The 20,732-nt window shown below is 51.6% G+C and overlaps 1 protein-coding gene across 6 annotated transcripts in view; it reads left to right on the forward strand.

Moving 5' to 3' along the window:
* The window catches only part of CACNA2D4 (calcium voltage-gated channel auxiliary subunit alpha2delta 4), a 142,508-nt gene that overhangs the window by 19,265 nt on the left and 102,511 nt on the right, over positions 1-20,732 (forward strand). For 2 of the 6 annotated variants that reach the window (XM_072144918.1, XM_072144919.1), the window contains exons 14-27: positions 501-572; positions 3,278-3,355; positions 7,459-7,539; positions 7,624-7,698; positions 7,804-7,890; positions 8,033-8,104; positions 9,437-9,498; positions 11,835-11,902; positions 12,012-12,057; positions 12,136-12,233; positions 13,835-13,928; positions 14,328-14,420; positions 14,590-14,717; positions 16,380-16,454. In XM_072144918.1, the coding sequence (XP_072001019.1) occupies positions 501-572; positions 3,278-3,355; positions 7,459-7,539; positions 7,624-7,698; positions 7,804-7,890; positions 8,033-8,104; positions 9,437-9,498; positions 11,835-11,902; positions 12,012-12,057; positions 12,136-12,233; positions 13,835-13,928; positions 14,328-14,420; positions 14,590-14,717; positions 16,380-16,454 (1,129 nt within the window). The remainder of the gene's footprint in view (positions 1-500; positions 573-3,277; positions 3,356-7,458; positions 7,540-7,623; positions 7,699-7,803; positions 7,891-8,032; positions 8,105-9,436; positions 9,499-11,834; positions 11,903-12,011; positions 12,058-12,135; positions 12,234-13,834; positions 13,929-14,327; positions 14,421-14,589; positions 14,718-16,379; positions 16,455-20,732) is intronic. The other 4 variants (XM_072144920.1, XM_072144922.1, XM_072144921.1 and 1 more) reach the window with 4 other exon arrangements.

The raw sequence follows: 20,732 nt of genomic DNA on the forward strand, positions 1-20,732 counted from the left end.
TACCGGATTATCAGATACCAGGTTATGACATGCCAGATCATCAGGTACCGGATTATCAGATACCAGGTTATGACATGCCAGATCATCAGGTACCGGATTATCAGATACCAGGTTATGACATGCCAGATCATCAGGTACCGGATTATCAGATACCAGGTTATGACATGCCAGGTGATTAGATGCCGGTCAATCAGGTAAACCATGTTTTGCTGCCGGGTTATCGTCTCCTGGGTCATTAGGTTCTGGGTCATCGTGTCCTGGTGCTGATCCCCATTGCTGATGGTGCTGATGGGTCATCGTGTCCTGGTGCTGATCCCTGTTGCTGATGGGTCATCAGATCCCCGTTTGAAGGGATTTCTCAGTTCGTACCTTCATTGTCTGGTATTTGTTTCAGTGTCTCATTTTCTCACTGTAATCTCCTACCATTTTTTCCCTATACCCGGTTCCATCCATCCATCCATCCCACCACCACTACTCCCATCCTCCATCCCATGCGACAGCTGCCACAATCCGAAGAGGTAACGGGTGCTTTCAATGTTGTGGGTGCCTCGTGTCCCAGTGGTGCTAGTTTGGTTAGTGTTTGTGAAAGTGTCACCTCTATTCTTTATTTTGCGCACTCATTGATCTGTCGTTGTGTCGTGGTGTCGTAGGAGATCGTCACCTCCTCTGTATATTGCACGCGTATTGTCTGTTTCTGGGAAAGTTGGGTGACAACCAACATGGCTGCCGATAGCAGATGGTGCTGCCCGCTGTGTCAGGCAGGTGCGGGCACACGAGGGGGTGACAAACACAATTAAGCCTTAATGGAGGGAGAAGATGTTTGAAGAGCGGGCGACAGACAGCGGCGGCGTGCCAGGAGGGCTGATAGTTGCTGGGAAATCAGGAAACGGCTCCGAGGATCTGCCCAGCAACCGGATGGCAGAGGATTGTACTGGCAGCGTCGCCTTGGTACTTTGCTCCCCATCACCGGATGACGACACACGGAGAAGATCATTACTGACGGGAACCCAATGTACTGCCGCTGCCTCACATACAGGGAATGTGCTGTCTGCGGCGCCACCTACTGGTGGGGATCACTAGAGGTCAGGACTAACATACAAACAAGGGTATAAACAAGTTATTTACTCATCAGACAAGACCCCTACTATAATTCAGACCCCACACCTGATCCCTACATCAATTCAGACCCCAGACCTGATACCAACATCAATTCAGACCCCAAACCTGATATCTACATCCATTCAGACCCCAAGCCTGATCCCTACATCCATTCAGACCCCAGACCTGATCCCTACATCTATTCAGACCCCAGACCTGATACCAACATCAATTCAGACCCCAGACCTGATCCCTACATCCATTCAGACCCCAAACCTGATACCTACATCAATTCAGACCCCAAACCTGATATCTACATCAATTCAGACTCCAAACCTGATCCCTACATCCATTCAGACCCCAGAGCTGATCCCTACATCCATTCATACCCCAAACCTGATATCTACATCCATTCAGACCCCAAACCTGATATCTACATCCATTCAGACCCCAGACCTGATCCCTACATCCATTCAGACCCCAAACCTGATACCTACATCAATTCAGACCCCAAACCTGATATCTACATCAATTCAGACTCCAGACCTGATATCTACATCAATTCAGACCCCAAACCTGATATCTACATCAATTCAGACCCCAAACCTGATATCTACATCCATTCAGACCCCAAACCTGATCCCTACATCCATTCAGACCCCAAACCTGATCCCTACATCAATTCAGACCCCAGACCTGATACCAACATCAATTCAGACCCCAGACCTGATACCAACATCAATTCAGACCCCAGACCTGATCCCTACATCCATTCAGACCCCAAACCTGATATCTACATCAATTCAGACCCCAAACCTGATCCCTACATCAATTCAGACCCCACACCTGATATCTAAATCAATTCAGACCCCACACCTGATATCTACATCAATTCAGATCCCAGAACTTAAATCTACATCAATTCAGACCCCAGACCTGATATCTATATTAATTCAGACCCCAGACCTGATATCTATATTAATTCAGACCCCAGACCTGATCCCTACATCCATTCAGACCCCAGACCTGATATCTACATCAATTTAGACTCCAGACTTAATCCCTATATCCATTCAGACTCCAGACCTGATATCTACATCAATTTAGACCCCAGACTTGATCCCTGCATCAATTCAGACCCCAGACCTGATCCCTACATCCATTCAGACCCCAGACCTGATATCTACATCAATTTAGACCCCAGACTTGATCCCTGCATCAATTCAGACCCCAGACCTGATCCCTATATCCATTCAGACCCCAGACCTGATATCTACATCAATTTAGACCCCAGACCTGATCCCTACATCCATTCAGACCCCTAACCTGTTATCAGGTTTGGGGTCTGAATAAATATATAGATATCAGGTTTGGGGTCTGAATGGATGTAGGGATCAGGTTTGGGGTCTGAATGGATGTAGGGATCAGGTCTGGGGTCTGACCAGTAAATGACTTGTCTCCTAGTGTTAATAAGACCCTTCTACTTCTGATTGATTAATGGAGCAGAACGGTCATGTACGGACGTCCACTCCATTAATCTGACGGACCCCTCGTTTGCGCGATTTGCGGGGGTCTCAGCATTGTGACCCCCACTGTTCAGCAAGTTAGGCCCTATGCCGTGGGCCTAACTTTTCTTCATGGGGAAAACCCCTTTAAGAGCGCAGAGTGGACTCTAATTATCTTAGACACCCCAGATATGATATGTACATTACCTCGGACTCAGACCCCAGACCTAATATCTACATCGACCCCAGTCCAAATTGCTAAAAAAGGTTTGAGACCCCAGACCCCTAAACAAATTCAGATCCCTGATAATGACCTCTTTATAAAATCCAGACCCCAGATCAGCCCCATAGATGAAGCGGACCCCCAGATTAGAGCAATGTAAGGACTACGAAATGTACGAGAACACAACCTGATCCCGGATTCCTGAGTATGATTATTACCCGACAACAAGCAGAGATCTAGAAAACCGCGAGAGACGGGAAGACGGAACTCACAGAACTCTGTAAGCCGCGCCTTGGATCTCAGATTCTGGATTATTGGAGGTGAAGACGTGACAAGGAGCGGAGCTGTGACCCGCTGCCCGGTGTGGTGGAGGGCAGAGGAGCGTCTGGCGCCCACCAGGAGACACTCGGGGCATCAGACTTATCAGATTCTTCTCTTCCTCTGTCCACAGCTTTTCGCTTCCCAGGCCCAGAGTCTCCTCCTGATGACCACAGTGGCCATGCCCGTGTTCAGCAAGAAGAACGAGACGGTAAGAGACTGACAGACTGGTGGACAAGACTGCCAGAGAGAGACAGCCAGACAGGTGGAGGAGACTGCCAGAGAGAGACAGCCAGACAGGTGGAGGAGACTGCCAGAGAGAGACAGCCAGACAGGTGGAGGAGACTGCCAGAGAGAGACAGCCAGACAGGTGGAGGAGACTGCCAGAGAGAGACTGCCAGACAGGTGGAGGAGACTGCCAGAGAGAGACTGCCAGACAGGTGGAGAAGACTGCCAGAGAGAGACAGCCAGACAGGTGGAGGAGACTGCCAGAGAGAGACTGACAGACTGGTGGACAAGACTGCCAGAGAGAGACAGCCAGACAGGTGGAGGAGACTGCCAGAGAGAGACTGCCAGACAGGTGGAGGAGACTGCCAGAGAGAGACACAGCCAGACAGGTGGAGGAGACTGCCAGAGAGAGACTGCCAGACAGGTGGAGGAGACTGCCAGAGAGAGACACAGCCAGACAGGTGGAGGAGACTGCCAGAGAGAGACACAGCCAGACAGGTGGAGGAGACTGCCAGAGAGAGACACAGCCAGACAGGTGGAGGAGACTGCCAGAGAGAGACACAGCCAGACAGGTGGAGGAGACTGCCAGAGAGAGACACAGCCAGACAGGTGGAGGAGACTGCCAGAGAGAGACACAGCCAGACAGGTGGAGGAGACTGCCAGAGAGAGACACAGCCAGACAGGTGGAGGAGACTGCCAGAGAGAGACACAGCCAGACAGGTGGAGGAGACTGCCAGAGAGAGACACAGCCAGACAGGTGGAGGAGACTGCCAGAGAGAGACACAGCCAGACAGGTGGAGGAGACTGCCAGAGAGAGACACAGCCAGACAGGTGGAGGAGACTGCCAGAGAGAGACACAGCCAGACAGGTGGAGGAGACTGCCAGAGAGAGACACAGCCAGACAGGTGGAGGAGACTGCCAGAGAGAGACACAGCCAGACAGGTGGAGGAGACTGCCAGAGAGAGACACAGCCAGACAGGTGGAGGAGACTGCCAGAGAGAGACACAGCCAGACAGGTGGAGGAGACTGCCAGAGAGAGACTGTGAGACTAGTGGAGGAGACTGCCAGAGAGAGACTGTGAGACTAGTGGAGGAGACTGCCAGAGAGAGACTGTGAGACTAGTGGAGGAGACTGCCAGAGAGAGACAGACAGACAGGTGGAGGAGACTGCCAGAGAGAGACACAGCCAGACTGATGGACAAGACTGCCAGAGAGAGACAGCCAGACAGGTGGAGGAGACTGCCAGAGAGAGACAGCCAGACAGGTGGAGGAGACTGCCAGAGAGAGACAGCCAGACAGGTGGAGGAGACTGCCAGAGAGAGACAGCCAGACAGGTGGAGGAGACTGCCAGAGAGAGACAGCCAGACAGGTGGAGGAGACTGCCAGAGAGAGACAGCCAGACAGGTGGAGGAGACTGCCAGAGAGAGACAGCCAGACAGGTGGAGGAGACTGCCAGAGAGAGACAGCCAGACAGGTGGAGGAGACTGCCAGAGAGAGACAGCCAGACAGGTGGAGGAGACTGCCAGAGAGAGACAGCCAGACAGGTGGAGGAGACTGCCAGAGAGAGACAGCCAGACAGGTGGAGGAGACTGCCAGAGAGAGACAGCCAGACAGGTGGAGGAGACTGCCAGAGAGAGACAGCCAGACAGGTGGAGGAGACTGCCAGAGAGAGACAGCCAGACAGGTGGAGGAGACTGCCAGAGAGAGACACCCAGACAGGTGGAGGAGACTGCCAGAGAGAGACAGCCAGACAGGTGGAGGAGACTGCCAGAGAGAGACAGCCAGACAGGTGGAGGAGACTGCCAGAGAGAGACAGCCAGACAGGTGGAGGAGACTGCCAGAGAGAGACAGCCAGACAGGTGGAGGAGACTGCCAGAGAGAGACAGCCAGACAGGTGGAGGAGACTGCCAGAGAGAGACAGCCAGACAGGTGGAGGAGACTGCCAGAGAGAGACAGCCAGACAGGTGGAGGAGACTGCCAGAGAGAGACAGCCAGACAGGTGGAGGAGACTGCCAGAGAGAGACAGCCAGACAGGTGGAGGAGACTGCCAGAGAGAGACAGCCAGACAGGTGGAGGAGACTGCCAGAGAGAGACAGCCAGACAGGTGGAGGAGACTGCCAGAGAGAGACAGCCAGACAGGTGGAGGAGACTGCCGGAGAGAGACAGCCAGACAGGTGGAGGAGACTGCCAGAGAGAGACTGTGAGACTAGTGGAGGAGACTGCCAGAGAGAGACTGTGAGACTAGTGGAGGAGACTGCCAGAGAGAGACAGCCAGACAGGTGGAGGAGACTGCCAGAGAGAGACAGCCAGACAGGTGGAGTAGACTGCCAGAGAGAGACAGCCAGACAGGTGGAGTAGACTGCCAGAGAGAGACAGCCAGACAGGTGGAGGAGACTGCCAGAGAGAGACAGCCAGACAGGTGGAGGAGACTGCCAGAGAGAGACTGTGAGACTAGTGGAGGAGACTGCCAGAGAGAGACAGCCAGACAGGTGGAGTAGACTGCCAGAGAGAGACAGCCAGACAGGTGGAGTAGACTGCCAGAGAGAGACAGCCAGACAGGTGGAGTAGACTGCCAGAGAGAGACAGCCAGACAGGTGGAGTAGACTGCCAGAGAGAGACAGCCAGACAGGTGGAGTAGACTGCCAGAGAGAGACAGCCAGACAGGTGGAGTAGACTGCCAGAGAGAGACAGCCAGACAGGTGGAGTAGACTGCCAGAGAGAGACAGCCAGACAGGTGGAGGAGACTGCCAGAGAGAGACAGCCAGACAGGTGGAGGAGACTGCCAGAGAGAGACAGCCAGACAGGTGGAGGAGACTGCCAGAGAGAGACTGTGAGACTAGTGGATGAGACTGCCAGAGAGAGACTGTGAGACTAGTGGAGGAGACTGCCAGAGAGAGACAGCCAGACAGGTGGAGGAGACTGCCAGAGAGAGACAGCCAGACAGGTGGAGGAGACTGCCAGAGAGAGACTGTGAGACTAGTGGAGGAGACTGCCAGAGAGAGACTGTGAGACTAGTGGAGGAGACTGCCAGAGAGAGACTGTGAGACAGGTGGAGGAGACTGCCAGAGAGAGACAGCCAGACAGGTGGAGGAGACTGCCAGAGAGAGACAGCCAGACAGGTGGAGTAGACTGCCAGAGAGAGACAGCCAGACAGGTGGAGTAGACTGCCAGAGAGAGACAGCCAGACAGGTGGAGGAGACTGCCAGAGAGAGACAGCCAGACAGGTGGAGGAGACTGCCAGAGAGAGACAGCCAGACAGGTGGAGGAGACTGCCAGAGAGAGACTGTGAGACTAGTGGAGGAGACTGCCAGAGAGAGACAGCCAGACAGGTGGAGTAGACTGCCAGAGAGAGACAGCCAGACAGGTGGAGTAGACTGCCAGAGAGAGACAGCCAGACAGGTGGAGTAGACTGCCAGAGAGAGACAGCCAGACAGGTGGAGTAGACTGCCAGAGAGAGACAGCCAGACAGGTGGAGTAGACTGCCAGAGAGAGACAGCCAGACAGGTGGAGGAGACTGCCAGAGAGAGACAGCCAGACAGGTGGAGGAGACTGCCAGAGAGAGACTGTGAGACTAGTGGAGGAGACTGCCAGAGAGAGACAGCCAGACAGGTGGAGTAGACTGCCAGAGAGAGACAGCCAGACAGGTGGAGTAGACTGCCAGAGAGAGACAGCCAGACAGGTGGAGGAGACTGCCAGAGAGAGACTGTGAGACTGGTGGAGGAGACTGTAAGAGAGAGACTGTGAGACAGGTGGAGGAGACTGCCAGACAGGTGGAGGAGACTGCCAGAGAGAGACTGTGATACTGGTGGAGGAGACTGCCAGAGAGAGACTGTGAGACTGGTGGAGGAGACTGTAAGAGAGAGACTGTGAGACTGGTGGAGGAGACTGCCAGAGAGAGACAGCCAGAAAGGTGGAGGTGACTGCCAGAGAGAGACAGCCAGACAGGTGGAGGAGACTGCCAGAGAGAGACTGTGAGACGCGTGGAGGAGACTCCCAGAGAGAGACTGTGAGACTGTTGGGGTGTGACTGATGCATTCATGAAATGTGTAGTCTCGTAGTTAACCATTTGTCGTCCTCTTCTCTGCAGAGATCAGAAGGGATCCTATTGGGAGTCGTAGGGTCTGATGTCCCCCTGCGTGAACTATTGAAGCTGGCGCCGAGATACAAGGTGACCACCAGGTGGCGCTGTACTAGGTGTCACTCCTGTATGTATACACCTGTGTGTATATAACTGTACCCCCTGTCTCCTCAGCTCGGGGTGCACGGCTACGCCTTTCTGAACACAAACAATGGCTACATACTGTCTCACCCCGACCTGCGCCCCCTGGTGAGTCCTCACCCTAGTGCACTCTAGTCACAGCCAGAGCTGCATCCACAGTTTGTCCTGCTGATTTGTATGATGTGGAGCTACTACTTCTGTCTTCTCTTCTAGTACAAGGAAGGAAAGAAACTGCGACCAAAGCCCAATTATAACAGCGTGGACCTCTCCGAGGTGGAGTGGGAGGACCGCGACGAGATTGTGAGTCTGGTGCCAGGCTTTGAGTATTGAGGATTATGTAACACATAAGATGTTACATTGTGTCTTGTACTCCACTCACAGCCAAAGCTGCATTTACACTGAGATGGAAGTTTGGGTGACAGGTTGTTTTCTTTGCTCATAGCTCCGCACTGCAATGATCAATGGAGAGACGGGGACCCTCACCATGGACGTCAAAGTCACTGTGGATAAAGGGGTAAGTCCCCATAATCGCCCCCCCCTCCCCCCCACGGATTATGGTTCAGTCCCCTCCATCACCCCCCACGGGTCATGGTCCAGTCCCCTCCATCACCCCCCACGGATCATGGTTCAGTCCCCTCCATCACCCCCCACGGATCATGGTTCAGTCCCCTCCATCACCCCCCACGGGTCAGGGTCCAGTCCCCTCCATCACCCCCCACGGGTCATAGTCCAGTCCCCTCCATCACCCCCCACGGGTCATAGTCCAGTCCCCTCCATCACCCCCCACGGGTCATAGTCCAGTCCCCTCCATCACCCCCCACGGGTCATGGTCCAGTCCCCTCCATCACCCCCCCACGGGTCATGGTCCAGTCCCCTCCATCACCCCCCCCCATGGGTCATGGTCCAGTCCCCTCCATCACCCCCCACGGATCATGGTTCAGTCCCCTCCATCACCCCCCACGGGTCAGGGTCCAGTCCCCTCCATCACCCCCCACGGGTCATGGTCCAGTCCCCTCCATCACCCCCCACGGGTCATGGTCCAGTCCCCTCCATCACCCCCCACAGGTCATGGTCCAGTCCCCTCCATCACCCCCCCTCCCACGGGTCATGGTCCAGTCGCCTCCATCACCCCCCACAGGTCATGGTCCAGTCACCTCCATCACCCCCCACGGGTCATGGTCCAGTCCCCTCCATCACCCCCCACGGGTCATGGTCCAGTCCCCTCCATCACCCCCCACGGGTCATGGTCCAGTCCCCTCCATCACCCCCCACGGGTCATGGTCCAGTCCCCTCCATCACCCCCCCACGGGTCATGGTCCAGTCCCCTCCATCACCCCCCACGGGTCAGGGTCCAGTCCCCTCCATCACCCCCCACGGGTCAGGGTCCAGTCACCCCATCACCCCCCACTGGTCATGGTCCAGTCCCCTCCATCACCCCCCACGGGTCATGGTCCAGTCCCCTCCATCACCCCCCACGGGTCATGGTCCAGTCCCCTCCATCACCCCCCACGGGTCAGGGTCCAGTCCCCTCCATCACCCCCCACAGGTCATGGTCCAGTCCCCTCCATCACCCCCCACGGGTCATGGTCCAGTCCCCTCCATCACCCCCCACGGGTCATGGTCCAGTCACCTCCATCACCCCCCACGGGTCATGGTCCAGTCCCCTCCATCACCCCCCACGGGTCAGGGTCCAGTCCCCTCCATCACCCCCCACGGGTCAGGGTTCAGTGACCTCCATCACCCCCCACAGGTCAGGGTTCAGTGACCTCCATCACATGGTCACATACAGGACACGATGCCCCCAAACACCTTATGTCTATAAACGTGATATCTCATTCCTCCACAGAAACGTGTCCTGTTCCTGACCAGTGACTACTTCTACACCGACATCAGTGACACCCCCTTCAGGTAGGTACATCATCACCCAACATTAAGCTTGAATACTGGATTATAAGTCCATACATCACAGTCCTGCTGCTACTAACATTATACAGAAAATTATGATTACACATCTCTGCAGGGACAGTAACTAAAACTGTCTGTATAAAGCACAGAGCACAGCAGTGTGAGGTCTGATTACACATCTCTCCAGGGACAATACATAACACTGGCTGCAGAGAGCACAGAGCACAGCAGTGTGAGGTCTGATTACACATCTCTCCAGGGACAATACATAGCACTGGCTGCAGAGAGCACAGAGCACAGCAGTGTGAGGTCTGATTACACATCTCTCCAGGGACAATACATAGCACTGGCCGCAGAGAGCACAGAGCACAGCAGTGTGAGGTCTGATTACACATCTCTCCAGGGATAATACATAACACTGGCTGCAGAGAGCACAGAGCACAGCAGTGTGAGGTCTGATTACACATCTCTCCAGGGACAGTACATAACACTGCCTGCAGAGAGCACAGAGCACAGCAGTGTGAGGTCTGATTACACATCTCTCCAGGGACAATACATAACACTGCCTGCAGAGAGCACAGCAGTGTGAGGTATGACTACACATCTCTCCAGGGATAATACATAACACTGGCCGCAGAGAGCACAGAGCACAGCAGTGTGAGGTCTGATTACACATCTCTCCAGGGATAATACATAACACTGGCCGCAGAGAGCACAGAGCACAGCAGCGTGAGGTCTGATTACACATCTCTCCAGGGACAATACATAACACTGGCCGCAGAGAGCACAGAGCACAGCAGTGTGAGGTCTGATTACACATCTCTACAGGGACAATACATAACACTGGCTGCAGAGAGCACAGAGCACAGCAGTGTGAGGTCTGATTACACATCTCTCCAGGGACAATACATAACACTGGCTGCAGAGAGCACAGAGCACAGCAGTGTGAGGTCTGATTACACATCTCTCCAGGGACAATACATACCACTGGCTGCAGAGAGTACAGAGCACAGCAGTGTGAGGTCTGATTACACATCTCTCCAGGGACAATACATACCACTGGCTGCAGAGAGTACAGAGCACAGCAGTGTGAGGTCTGATTACACATCTCTCCAGGGACAATACATAACACTGGCTGCAGAGAGCACAGAGCACAGCAGTGTGAGGTCTGATTACACATCTCTCCAGGGACAGTACATAACACTGGCTGCAGAGAGCACAGAGCACAGCAGTGTGAGGTCTGATTACACATCTCTCCAGGGACAATACATAGCACTGGCCGCAGAGAGCACAGAGCACAGCAGTGTGAGGTCTGATTACACATCTCTCCAGGGACAATACATAACACTGGCTGCAGAGAGCACAGAGCACAGCAGTGTGAGGTCTGATTACACATCTCTCCAGGGACAATACATAGCACTGGCCGCAGAGAGCACAGAGCACAGCAGTGTGAGGTCTGATTACACATCTCTCCAGGGATAATACATAACACTGGCCGCAGAGAGCACAGAGCACAGCAGCGTGAGGTCTGATTACACATCTCTCCAGGGACAATACATAACACTGGCCGCAGAGAGCACAGAGCACAGCAGTGTGAGGTCTGATTACGCATCTCTCCAGGGACAATACATAACACTGGCTGCAGAGAGCACAGAGCACAGCAGTGTGAGGTCTGATTACACATCTCTCCAGGGACAATACATAACACTGGCTGCAGAGAGCACAGCAGTGTGAGGTCTGATTACACATCTGTCCAGAGACAATACATAACACTGGCTGCAGAGAGCACAGAGCACAGCAGTGTGAGGTCTGATTACACATCTCTCCAGGGACAATACATAACACTGGCTGCAGAGAGCACAGAGAACAGCAGTGTTATGATACCCCCATTATAATATTTGTATAATGATTGTAATGGAGGCATGTCCTCACACTGCTGTGCTCTTTGCTCTCCAGCTGCTTTAGGTTTTATCCCTGAAAAAATGTGTAATTAGACCTTGGTGCTTATTGTTAGTAGCAGCAGGACTGTGATATATTGATTCCTATTCCAGTATTGTGGGCATGTCCTTGCACTGCTGTGCTCTGTGCTCTCTCCAGCCGCTGGAGAGATGTATAATGTATGTGTTTATTGTTAGTAGCAGCAGGACTGTGATTTATGGATTTATATTTCAGTATTGTGGGCGTGTCCTCACACTGCTGTGCTCTGGAGCAGCCTAATGCAGAGATCTAAGAGTACAGCAGTGTGAGGACATGCCCCCAGTCACATGTCCAGCCTGTGTATGAGGTGTAGAGGTGCTCAGCGCTGCCTGTGTCTCAGGATGTTTTCATGTTATTTGCAGCCTGGGGGTGGTGCTGACCCGCGGACATGGAGAGTACATCCTCATAGGGAACACGTCTCTGGAGGAAGGTGAGATCCAGGGATTATCCTATATTATAGAATCACTACCGGCTCCGCTCATCCCTCCCCAATAGGAGCCTCAGTATAATACTGAATGTCCTGCTGCTGTGTATTTCAGGGCTACATGACCTGCTGCACCCGGACCTCACCCTTGCCAATGAATGGTGAGAGATACTGGACTCACACAGAACCGGGTACTCTGATACCAACCTACAGACCTGTCACTGTGCTCTCACCCCCAGGATATACTGCATCACCGACATAGACCCCGACCACCGCAAGCTCAACCAGCTACAGGCAGTCACCCGCTTCTTACTGGGAGAAGACCCAGACTTGGAGTGTGAGTGCGGCCATAACCAGGCCCCTAATAGTTATATAATGTCATTTACCAGCAGCAGAATAGTGAGTGCAGCTCTGGGGTATAATACAGGATGTAACTCAGGATCAGTACAGGATAAGTAATGTCATGTATGTACACAGTGACTGCACCAGCAGCAGAATAGTGAGTGCAGCTCTGGAGTATAATACAGGATGTAACTCAGGATCAGTACAGGATAAGTAATGTCATGTATGTACACAGTGACTGCACCAGCAGCAGAATAGTGAGTGCAGCTCTGGAGTATAATACAGGATGTAACTCAGGATCAGTACAGGATAAGTAATGTCATGTATGTACACAGTGACTGCACCAGCAGCAGAATAGTGAGTGCAGCTCTGGAGTATAATACAGGATGTAACTCAGGATCAGTACAGGATAAGTAATGTCATGTATGTACACAGTGACTGCACCAGCAGCAGAATAGTGAGTGCAGCTCTGGGGTATAATACAGGATGTAACTCAGGATCAGTACAGGATAAGTAATGTCATGTATGTACACAGTGACTGCACCAGCAGCAGAATAGTGAGTGCAGCTCTGGGGTATAATACAGGATGTAACTCAGGATCAGTACAGGATAAGTAATGTCATGTATGTACACAGTGACTGCACCAGCAGCAGAATAGTGAGCGCAGCTCTGGAGTATAATACAGGATATAACTCAGGATCAGTACAGGATAAGTAATGTCATGTATGTACACAGTGACTGCACCAGCAGCAGAATAGTGAGTGCAGCTCTGGAGTATAATACAGGATGTAACTCAGGATCAGTACAGGATAAGTAATGTCATGTATGTACACAGTGACTGCACCTGCAGCAGAATAGTAAGTGCAGCTCTGGGGTATAATACAGGATGTAACTCAGGATCAGTACAGGATAAGTAATGTCATGTATGTACACAGTGACTGCACCAGCAGCAGAATAGTGAGTGCAGCTCTGGGGTATAATACAGGATGTAACTCAGGATCAGTACAGGATAAGTAATGTCATGTATGTACACAGTGACTGCACCAGCAGCAGAATAGTGAGCGCAGCTCTGGAGTATAATACAGGATATAACTCAGGATCAGTACAGGATAAGTAATGTCATGTATGTACAGTGACTGCACCAGCAGCAGAATAGTGAGTGCAGCTCTGGAGTATAATACAGGATGTAACTCAGGATCAGTACAGGATAAGTAATGTCATGTATGTACACAGTGACTGCACCAGCAGCAGAATAGTGAGTGCAGCTCTGGGGTATAATACAGGATGTAACTCAGGATCAGTACAGGATAGGTAATGTCATGTATGTACACAGTGACTGCACCAGCAGCAGAATAGTGAGTGCAGCTCTGGGGTATAATACAGGATGTAACTCAGGATCAGTACAGGATAAGTAATGTCATGTATGTACACAGTGACTGCACCAGCAGCAGAATAGTGAGTGTAGCTCTGGAGTATAATACAGGATGTAACTCAGGATCAGTACAGGATAAGTAATGTCATGTATGTACACAGCAGAATAGTGAGTGCAGCTCTGGGGTATAATACAGGGTAAGTAATGTGATGCTTCTCCTGCAGGTGATGAGGAGTTGGTGAAGGAGGTTCTCTTTGATGCGGTGGTGACGGCTCCTCTGGAGGCTTATTGGACACAGCTCGCCCTAAACATGACAAAGTAAGTGAGAGATGTCTATGAGTAATGGCCGCCCTCTGCCCTCTCCCCTCCCCCCTCACACTCTGGACTGGTGAATGTGTCGGCACCGGCCGGAGGTTTTGGTTGCACCCACAATCAGTGCAGGATAAGTAATGTCATGTAAGTACACAGTGCAGTCCAGTTACTGATGGGAGATGTTAAATTGGTGCACGGCGCCGCTATTGTCCTCTGTGATCAGCCGGAGGAGGATCTGGTTGCACCTGCTGGCTGGTCAGTACGGCTTACACTCAGCTTTCCCAGAAAGGAACAGATTTGCCATTCAGGAAACTATGAAGTTGGGTGTCGGATGCTCTGGGGTGCAGCCCTTCACCCCCTTCATCCCCCTCTGATCCCTCCTGTTTGTGTTTTCTCGCCTCGTAGACAGGATGACGGGATCGAGGTCGCCTTCCTGGGGACTCGCGCCGGACTGATCCGCAAAAACCTCTTTGTGGGGCCTGAGCAGATGTCAAACAAGTAAGTTATAAAGATATGGGGGTCCCCCAACCAAAGCGGAGCACCCTCTAATGGGCAGCTGTCATTTCCATTATAACAGCGCCATCTTGTGTAAGAAAGTGGTACTACAAGGGGGAGGCAGCTTGATTGTCTTCTTGCATGAAATTTACGTATTTGTGTTGTACTTTAGGAAGTTTTTGCGATACGAAGAGAAGGAGAGTATCTTCACTATGGACCATTTCCCACTCTGGTACAGGAGGGCGGCCGAGCACCCGTCTGGAAGCTTTGTGTATCATGTACCTACGGATGACAGCCCAGGTAAGGTCTTGTAAGGGTCTTATGCTCTGCCACATATGATGGGTGGGGGCCGCATTATGCACTTTACATAGGATGGGTGGGGGCCCCATTATGCACCTCACATATGATAGGTGGGGGCCCCATTATGCACTTTACATATGATAGGTGGGGCCCCATTATGCACTTTACGTATGATAGGTGGGGGCCCCATTGTGCACTTTGCATATGATAGGTGGGGGCCCCATTGTGCACTTTGCATATGATAGGTGGGGGCCCCATGATGCACTTTGCATATGATAGGTGGGGGCCCCATGATGCACTTTGCATATGATAGGTGGGGACCCCATGATGCTCTTTGCATATGATGGGTGAGGGCCCCATGATGCTCTTTACATATGATGGGTGGGGGCCCCATGATGCACTTTACATATGATAGGTGGGGGCCCCATTTTGCACTTTACATATGATGGGTGGGGTCCCCATTATGCACCTTACATATGATACGTGGGGGCCCCATGATGCACTTTACATAGGATAGGTGGGGGCCCCATGATGCACTTAACATAGGATAGATGGGGGCCCCATTATGCACTTTACAAATGATAGGTGGGGGCCCCATTATGCACTTTACATATGATAGGTGGGGGCCCCATTATGCACTTTACATATGATGGGTGGGGGCCCCATTATGCACTTTACATACGATGGGTAGAAGCCCCATTATGAACTTTACATATGATAGGTGGGGCCCCATTATGCACTTTACATATGATAGGTGGGGGCCCCATTATGCACTTTACATATGATAGGTGGGGGCCCCATTATGCACTTTACATATGATAGGTGGGGGCCCCATTATGCACTTTACATATGATAGGTGGGGGCCCCATTATACACTTTACATATGATAGGTGGAGGCCCCATTATGCACTTTACATATGATAGGTGGGGCCCCATTATGCACTTTACATATGATAGATGGGGCCCCATTATGCACTTTACATATGATAGGTGGGGGCCCCATTATGCACTTTACATATGATAGGTGGGGGCCCCATTATACACTTTACATATGATAGGTGGGGCCCCATTATGCACTTTACATATGATAGATGGGGCCCCATTATGCACTTTACATACGATGGGTGGGGGCCCCATTATGCACTTTACATAGGATAGGTGGGGGCCCCATTATGCACTTTACATATGATGGGTGGAGGCCCCATCATGCACTTTACATTGGGGCCCATTATCATTGCAGGTCCATGTTGGTGCTGTGACAGATGTTTATTTAGAATTGTAACTTGCAGTGCACTGTGACCGCCTGTAGATGGCAGCATAGTGCCATGAAACACTCCAATACCACATCTGCTCCCCTGCAGGCAGAGAAGGTGTACTGCACCCAGATCTCAATGCGAAAATGGAGGAGGGGGATGATTTATGACAAATTATTTTGCAATTTTTAGGATGTTTTGCACATTGGCTCCTCCAGAAATCATAAGGATAAGTAGCTACCTTGCTATACCTTTTAAGGATCTTAAAGGGATCCATCCCCTCTAGGGCACCATTGGCCCTTTACCTGCTGGTTGATATGAATGTTTCCTCTCTATGGCCGCACCGGTGGCCGTTTGCACCACAGAAGTTTCTGTCTCAGTTCTGTTCTTCCTGACTTCCCTCTTACAGATCATAATCCTAGGGAGAACGACATGGCTGATCCCTCCATCCAGCCGCGCGGATGGGAAGAGCGGACTCCTGAGGGTATCTCACTATCACTTATACGCCCCATACAGTGGCCTCTGGTGCCACCCTTACCCCATCACACCCCGCGCTGCCATACTCATACATCACTCCTGGCAGCGCTGCCCATCCATCATCTCCCCTGCCCTTCAGCTGTGTCATGTGACTGCGCTCCCCATGTAATGATAATGGATTATTTCCTCTCTAAGCCTCGTCCTAGATATTGTATAATCAGAGGCCGACGGGGGAGACTGGACAAATGGGGCGCAATGGCACCAGGTGATCAAAGAGCCACCCCCAACCCAAACCTCCTTGTTAGGCTGCGGAGATGTGTCTTGTGACCACCTTTGACTTGCTAAGTGATTAAACCTCACAGAGTGCAGTTATGTATTGTCCCTGGAGAGATGTGTAATCAGGCCTCACACTGCTGTGCCCTGTGCTCCCTGCAGCCAGTGTTATGTAATGTCCCTGGAGAGATGTGTAATCAGACCTTACACTGCTGTGCTCTGTGCTCTCTGCAGCCAGTGTTATGTATTGTCCCTGGAGAGATGTGTAATCAGACCTCACACTGCTGTGCTCTGTGCTCTCTGCAGATAGTGTTATGTACTGTCCCTGGAGAGATGTGTAATCAGACCTCACACTGCTGTGCTCTGTGCTCTCTGCAGCCAGTGTTATGTATTGTCCCTGGAGAGATGTGTAATCAGACCTTACACTGCTGTGCTCTGTGCTCTCTGCAGCCAGTGTTATGTATTGTCCCTGGAGAGATGTGTAATCAGACCTCACACTGCTGTGCTCTGTGCTCTCTGCAGCCAGTGTTATGTATTGTCCCTGGAGAGATGTGTAATCAGACCTTACACTGCTGTGCTCTGTGCTCTCTGCAGCCAGTGTTAGGTATTGTCCCTGGAGAGATGTGTAATCACACCTCACACTGCTGTGCTCTCTGCATCCAGTGTTATGTATTGTCCCTGGAGAGATGTGTAATCAGACCTCACACTGCTGTGCTCTGTGCTCTCTGCAGCCAGTGTTATGTATTGTCCCTGGAGAGATGTGTAATCAGACCTCACACTGCTGCGCTCTGTGCTCTTTGCAGCCAGTGTGTTAGGTATTGTCCCTGGAGAGATGTGTAATCAGACCTCACACTGCTGTGCTCTGTGCTCTCTGTAGCCAGTGTTATGTATTGTCCCTGGAGAGATGTGTTATCAGACCTCACACTGCTGTGCTCTGTGCTCTCTGCAGCCAGTGTTATGTACTGTCCCTGGAGAGATGTGTAACCAGACCTCACACTGCTGTGCTCTGTGCTCTCTGTAGCCAGTGTTATGTATTGTCCCTGGAGAGATGTGTAATCAGACCTCACACTGCTGTGCTCTGTGCTATGTACTGTCCCTGGAGAGATGTGTAATCAGACCTCACACTGCTGTGCTCTGTGCTATGTACTGTCCCTGGAGAGATGTGTAATCAGCCATGGGACAGTGTGAGGTCTGATTACACATCTCTCCAGGGACAATACATAACACTGGCTGCAGAGAGCACAGAGCACAGCAGTGTGAGGTCTGATTACACATCTCTCCAGGGATAGTATATAACACTGGCTGCAGAGAGCAGAGAGCACAGCAGTGTGAGGTCTGATTTCACATCTCTCCAGGGACATTACATAACACTGGCTGCAGAGAGCACAGAGCACAGCAGTGTGAGGTCTGATTACACATCTCTCCAGGCACAATACATAATTCTGGCTGAAGAGAGCACAGAGCACAGCAGTGTGAGGTCTGATTACACATCTCTCCAGGTACTGTACATAACATTGGGTGCAGAGAGCACAGAGCACCGCAGTGTGAGGTCTGATTACACATCTCTCCTGGGACAATACATAACATTGGCTGCAGAGAGCACAGAGCACAGCAGTGTGAGGTCTGATTACACATCTCTCCTGGGACAATACATAACATTGGCTGCAGAGAGCACAGAGCACAGCAGTGTGAGGTCTGATTACACGTCTCTCCAGGGACAATACATAACACTGGCTGCAGAGAGCACAGAGCACAGCAGTGTGAGGTCTGATTACACATCTCTCCAGGGACAATACATAGCACTGGCTGCAGAGAGCACAGAGCACAGCAGTGTGAGGTCTGATTACACATCTCTCCAGGGACAATACATAGCACTGGCTGCAGAGAGCACAGAGCACAGCAGTGTGAGGTGTGATTATACATCTCTCCAGGGACAATACATAACACTGGCTGCAGAGAGCGCAGAGCACAGCAGTGTGAGGTATGATTACACATCTCTCCAGGTACAATACATGACACTGGCTGCAGAGAGCACAGAGCACAGCAGTGTGAGGTCTGATTACACATCTCTCCAGAGACAGTACATAACACTGGCTGCAGGGAGCACAGAGCACAGCAGTGTGAGGTCTGATTACACATCTCTCCAGAGACAGTACATAACACTGGCTGCAGGGAGCACAGAGCACAGCAGTGTGAGGTCTGATTACACATCTCTCCAGGGACAATCCATAACACTGGCTGCAGAGAGCACAGAGCACAGCAGTGTGAGGTCTGATTACACATCTCTCCAGGGACAATACATAACACTGGCTGCACAGAGCACAGAGCACAGCAGTGTGAGGACATTTCTGTATGATTGTACTAGTGAGTCCTCGCGGTGTGTGACAGTGAGTGCAGCTTTACATTGGCGGTAATTAGGATCCGTCACGTTCCTCCAGCGCCTCCTTTGAACAGAACCCACGGGACATAAACGCTCCACGTTCCTACATCGCGGCGACGCTTCCACCACTAATTACATCGCGTGGAGGAGAGAAAACGGCAGATTTTTCATTTATTTATTTTATTATTTGACACGTAACGAGGAGATGACATTCGCAACGCAGGAAATTCCAGATCCTTCACTCTCCGGCCCAAGCCACGAAATCCGTGGAACGTGTCTGACCTTGTACTGTAATATCCATAGAAGACGTCATCCCATACATCACATCACCAGCCCGATCCTCACCCATCCCTACACGTTTGGTTACACAGGACCTTCATCAGACCAAATGTGTCCCTTCACTTCAAAGCCGAAATGTCTGGTGTCCAATCTGAGGGCGGCGGAAGTGGGGGAGACACTGAGCACAAGGATAGTGCTGCTGACCCCGCCTACTCATATAGAAAGCATGTGAGTCCTGCTGACCCCACCCACTCATATAGAAAGCCTATGAGTCCTGCTGACCCGCCTACTCATATAGAAAGCATGTGAGTCCTGCTGACCCTACCTACTCATATAGAAAGCCTATGAGTCCTGCTGACCCCACCTACTCATATAGAAAGCATGTGAGTCCTGCTGACCCTACGTACTCATATAGAAAGCCTATGAGTCCTGCTGACCCCACCTACTCATATAGAAAGCATGTGAGTCCTGCTGACCCTACGTACTCATATAGAAAGCCTAGAGTCCTGCTGACCCCACCTACTCATATAGAAAACATGTGAGTCCTGCTGACCCTACCTACTCATATAGAAAGCATGTGAGTCCTGCTGACCCTACCTACTCATATAGAAAGCCTAGAGTCCTGCTGACCCCACCTACTCATATAGAAAGCATGTGAGTCCTGCTGACCCTACCTACTCATATAGAAAGCATGTGAGTCCTGCTGACCCTACCTACTCATATAGAAAGCCTAGAGTCCTGCTGACCCCACCCACTGAGAGTGAAAGCCTGTGAGCCCTGCTGACCCCACCCACTCAGAGATAAAGCCTGTGAGTCTTTCTGACCCCACCCACTCAGAGATAAAGCCTGTGAGTCCTGATGACCCCACCCACTCATAGAAAGCATGTGAGTCCTGATGACCCCACCCACTCATAGAGAAAGCATGTGAGTCCTGATGACCCCACCCACTCATAGAGAAAGCATGGGAGTCCTGCTGAACCCACCCACTCAGAGAGAGAGCCTTTGAGTCCTGCTGTCCCTACTTACTCATCGAGAAAACCTGTGAGTCCTGTGAGGAAACATGACTCACAGGCTTTCTCTATAAGTAGAAGAAGGAAGCAGGACTCACAGGCTTTCTCTATAAGTAGAAGAAGGAAGCAGGACTCACAAGCTTTCTCTATAAGTAGAAAGAACGAGCAGGACTCACAAGCTTTCTATATGAGTAGAAGGAGGAACCAGGACACACAGGCTTTCTCGATATGTAGAAGGAGTGAGCAGGACTCACAGGCTTTCTCTATAAGTAGAAGGAGCAAGCAGGACTCACAGGCTTTCTCTATAGGTAGAAGAAGGAAGCATGACTCACAGGCTTTCTCT

This window comes from Engystomops pustulosus, chromosome 4 (assembly GCF_040894005.1).
Source record: "Engystomops pustulosus chromosome 4, aEngPut4.maternal, whole genome shotgun sequence".
NCBI lineage: Eukaryota > Metazoa > Chordata > Amphibia > Anura > Leptodactylidae > Engystomops > Engystomops pustulosus.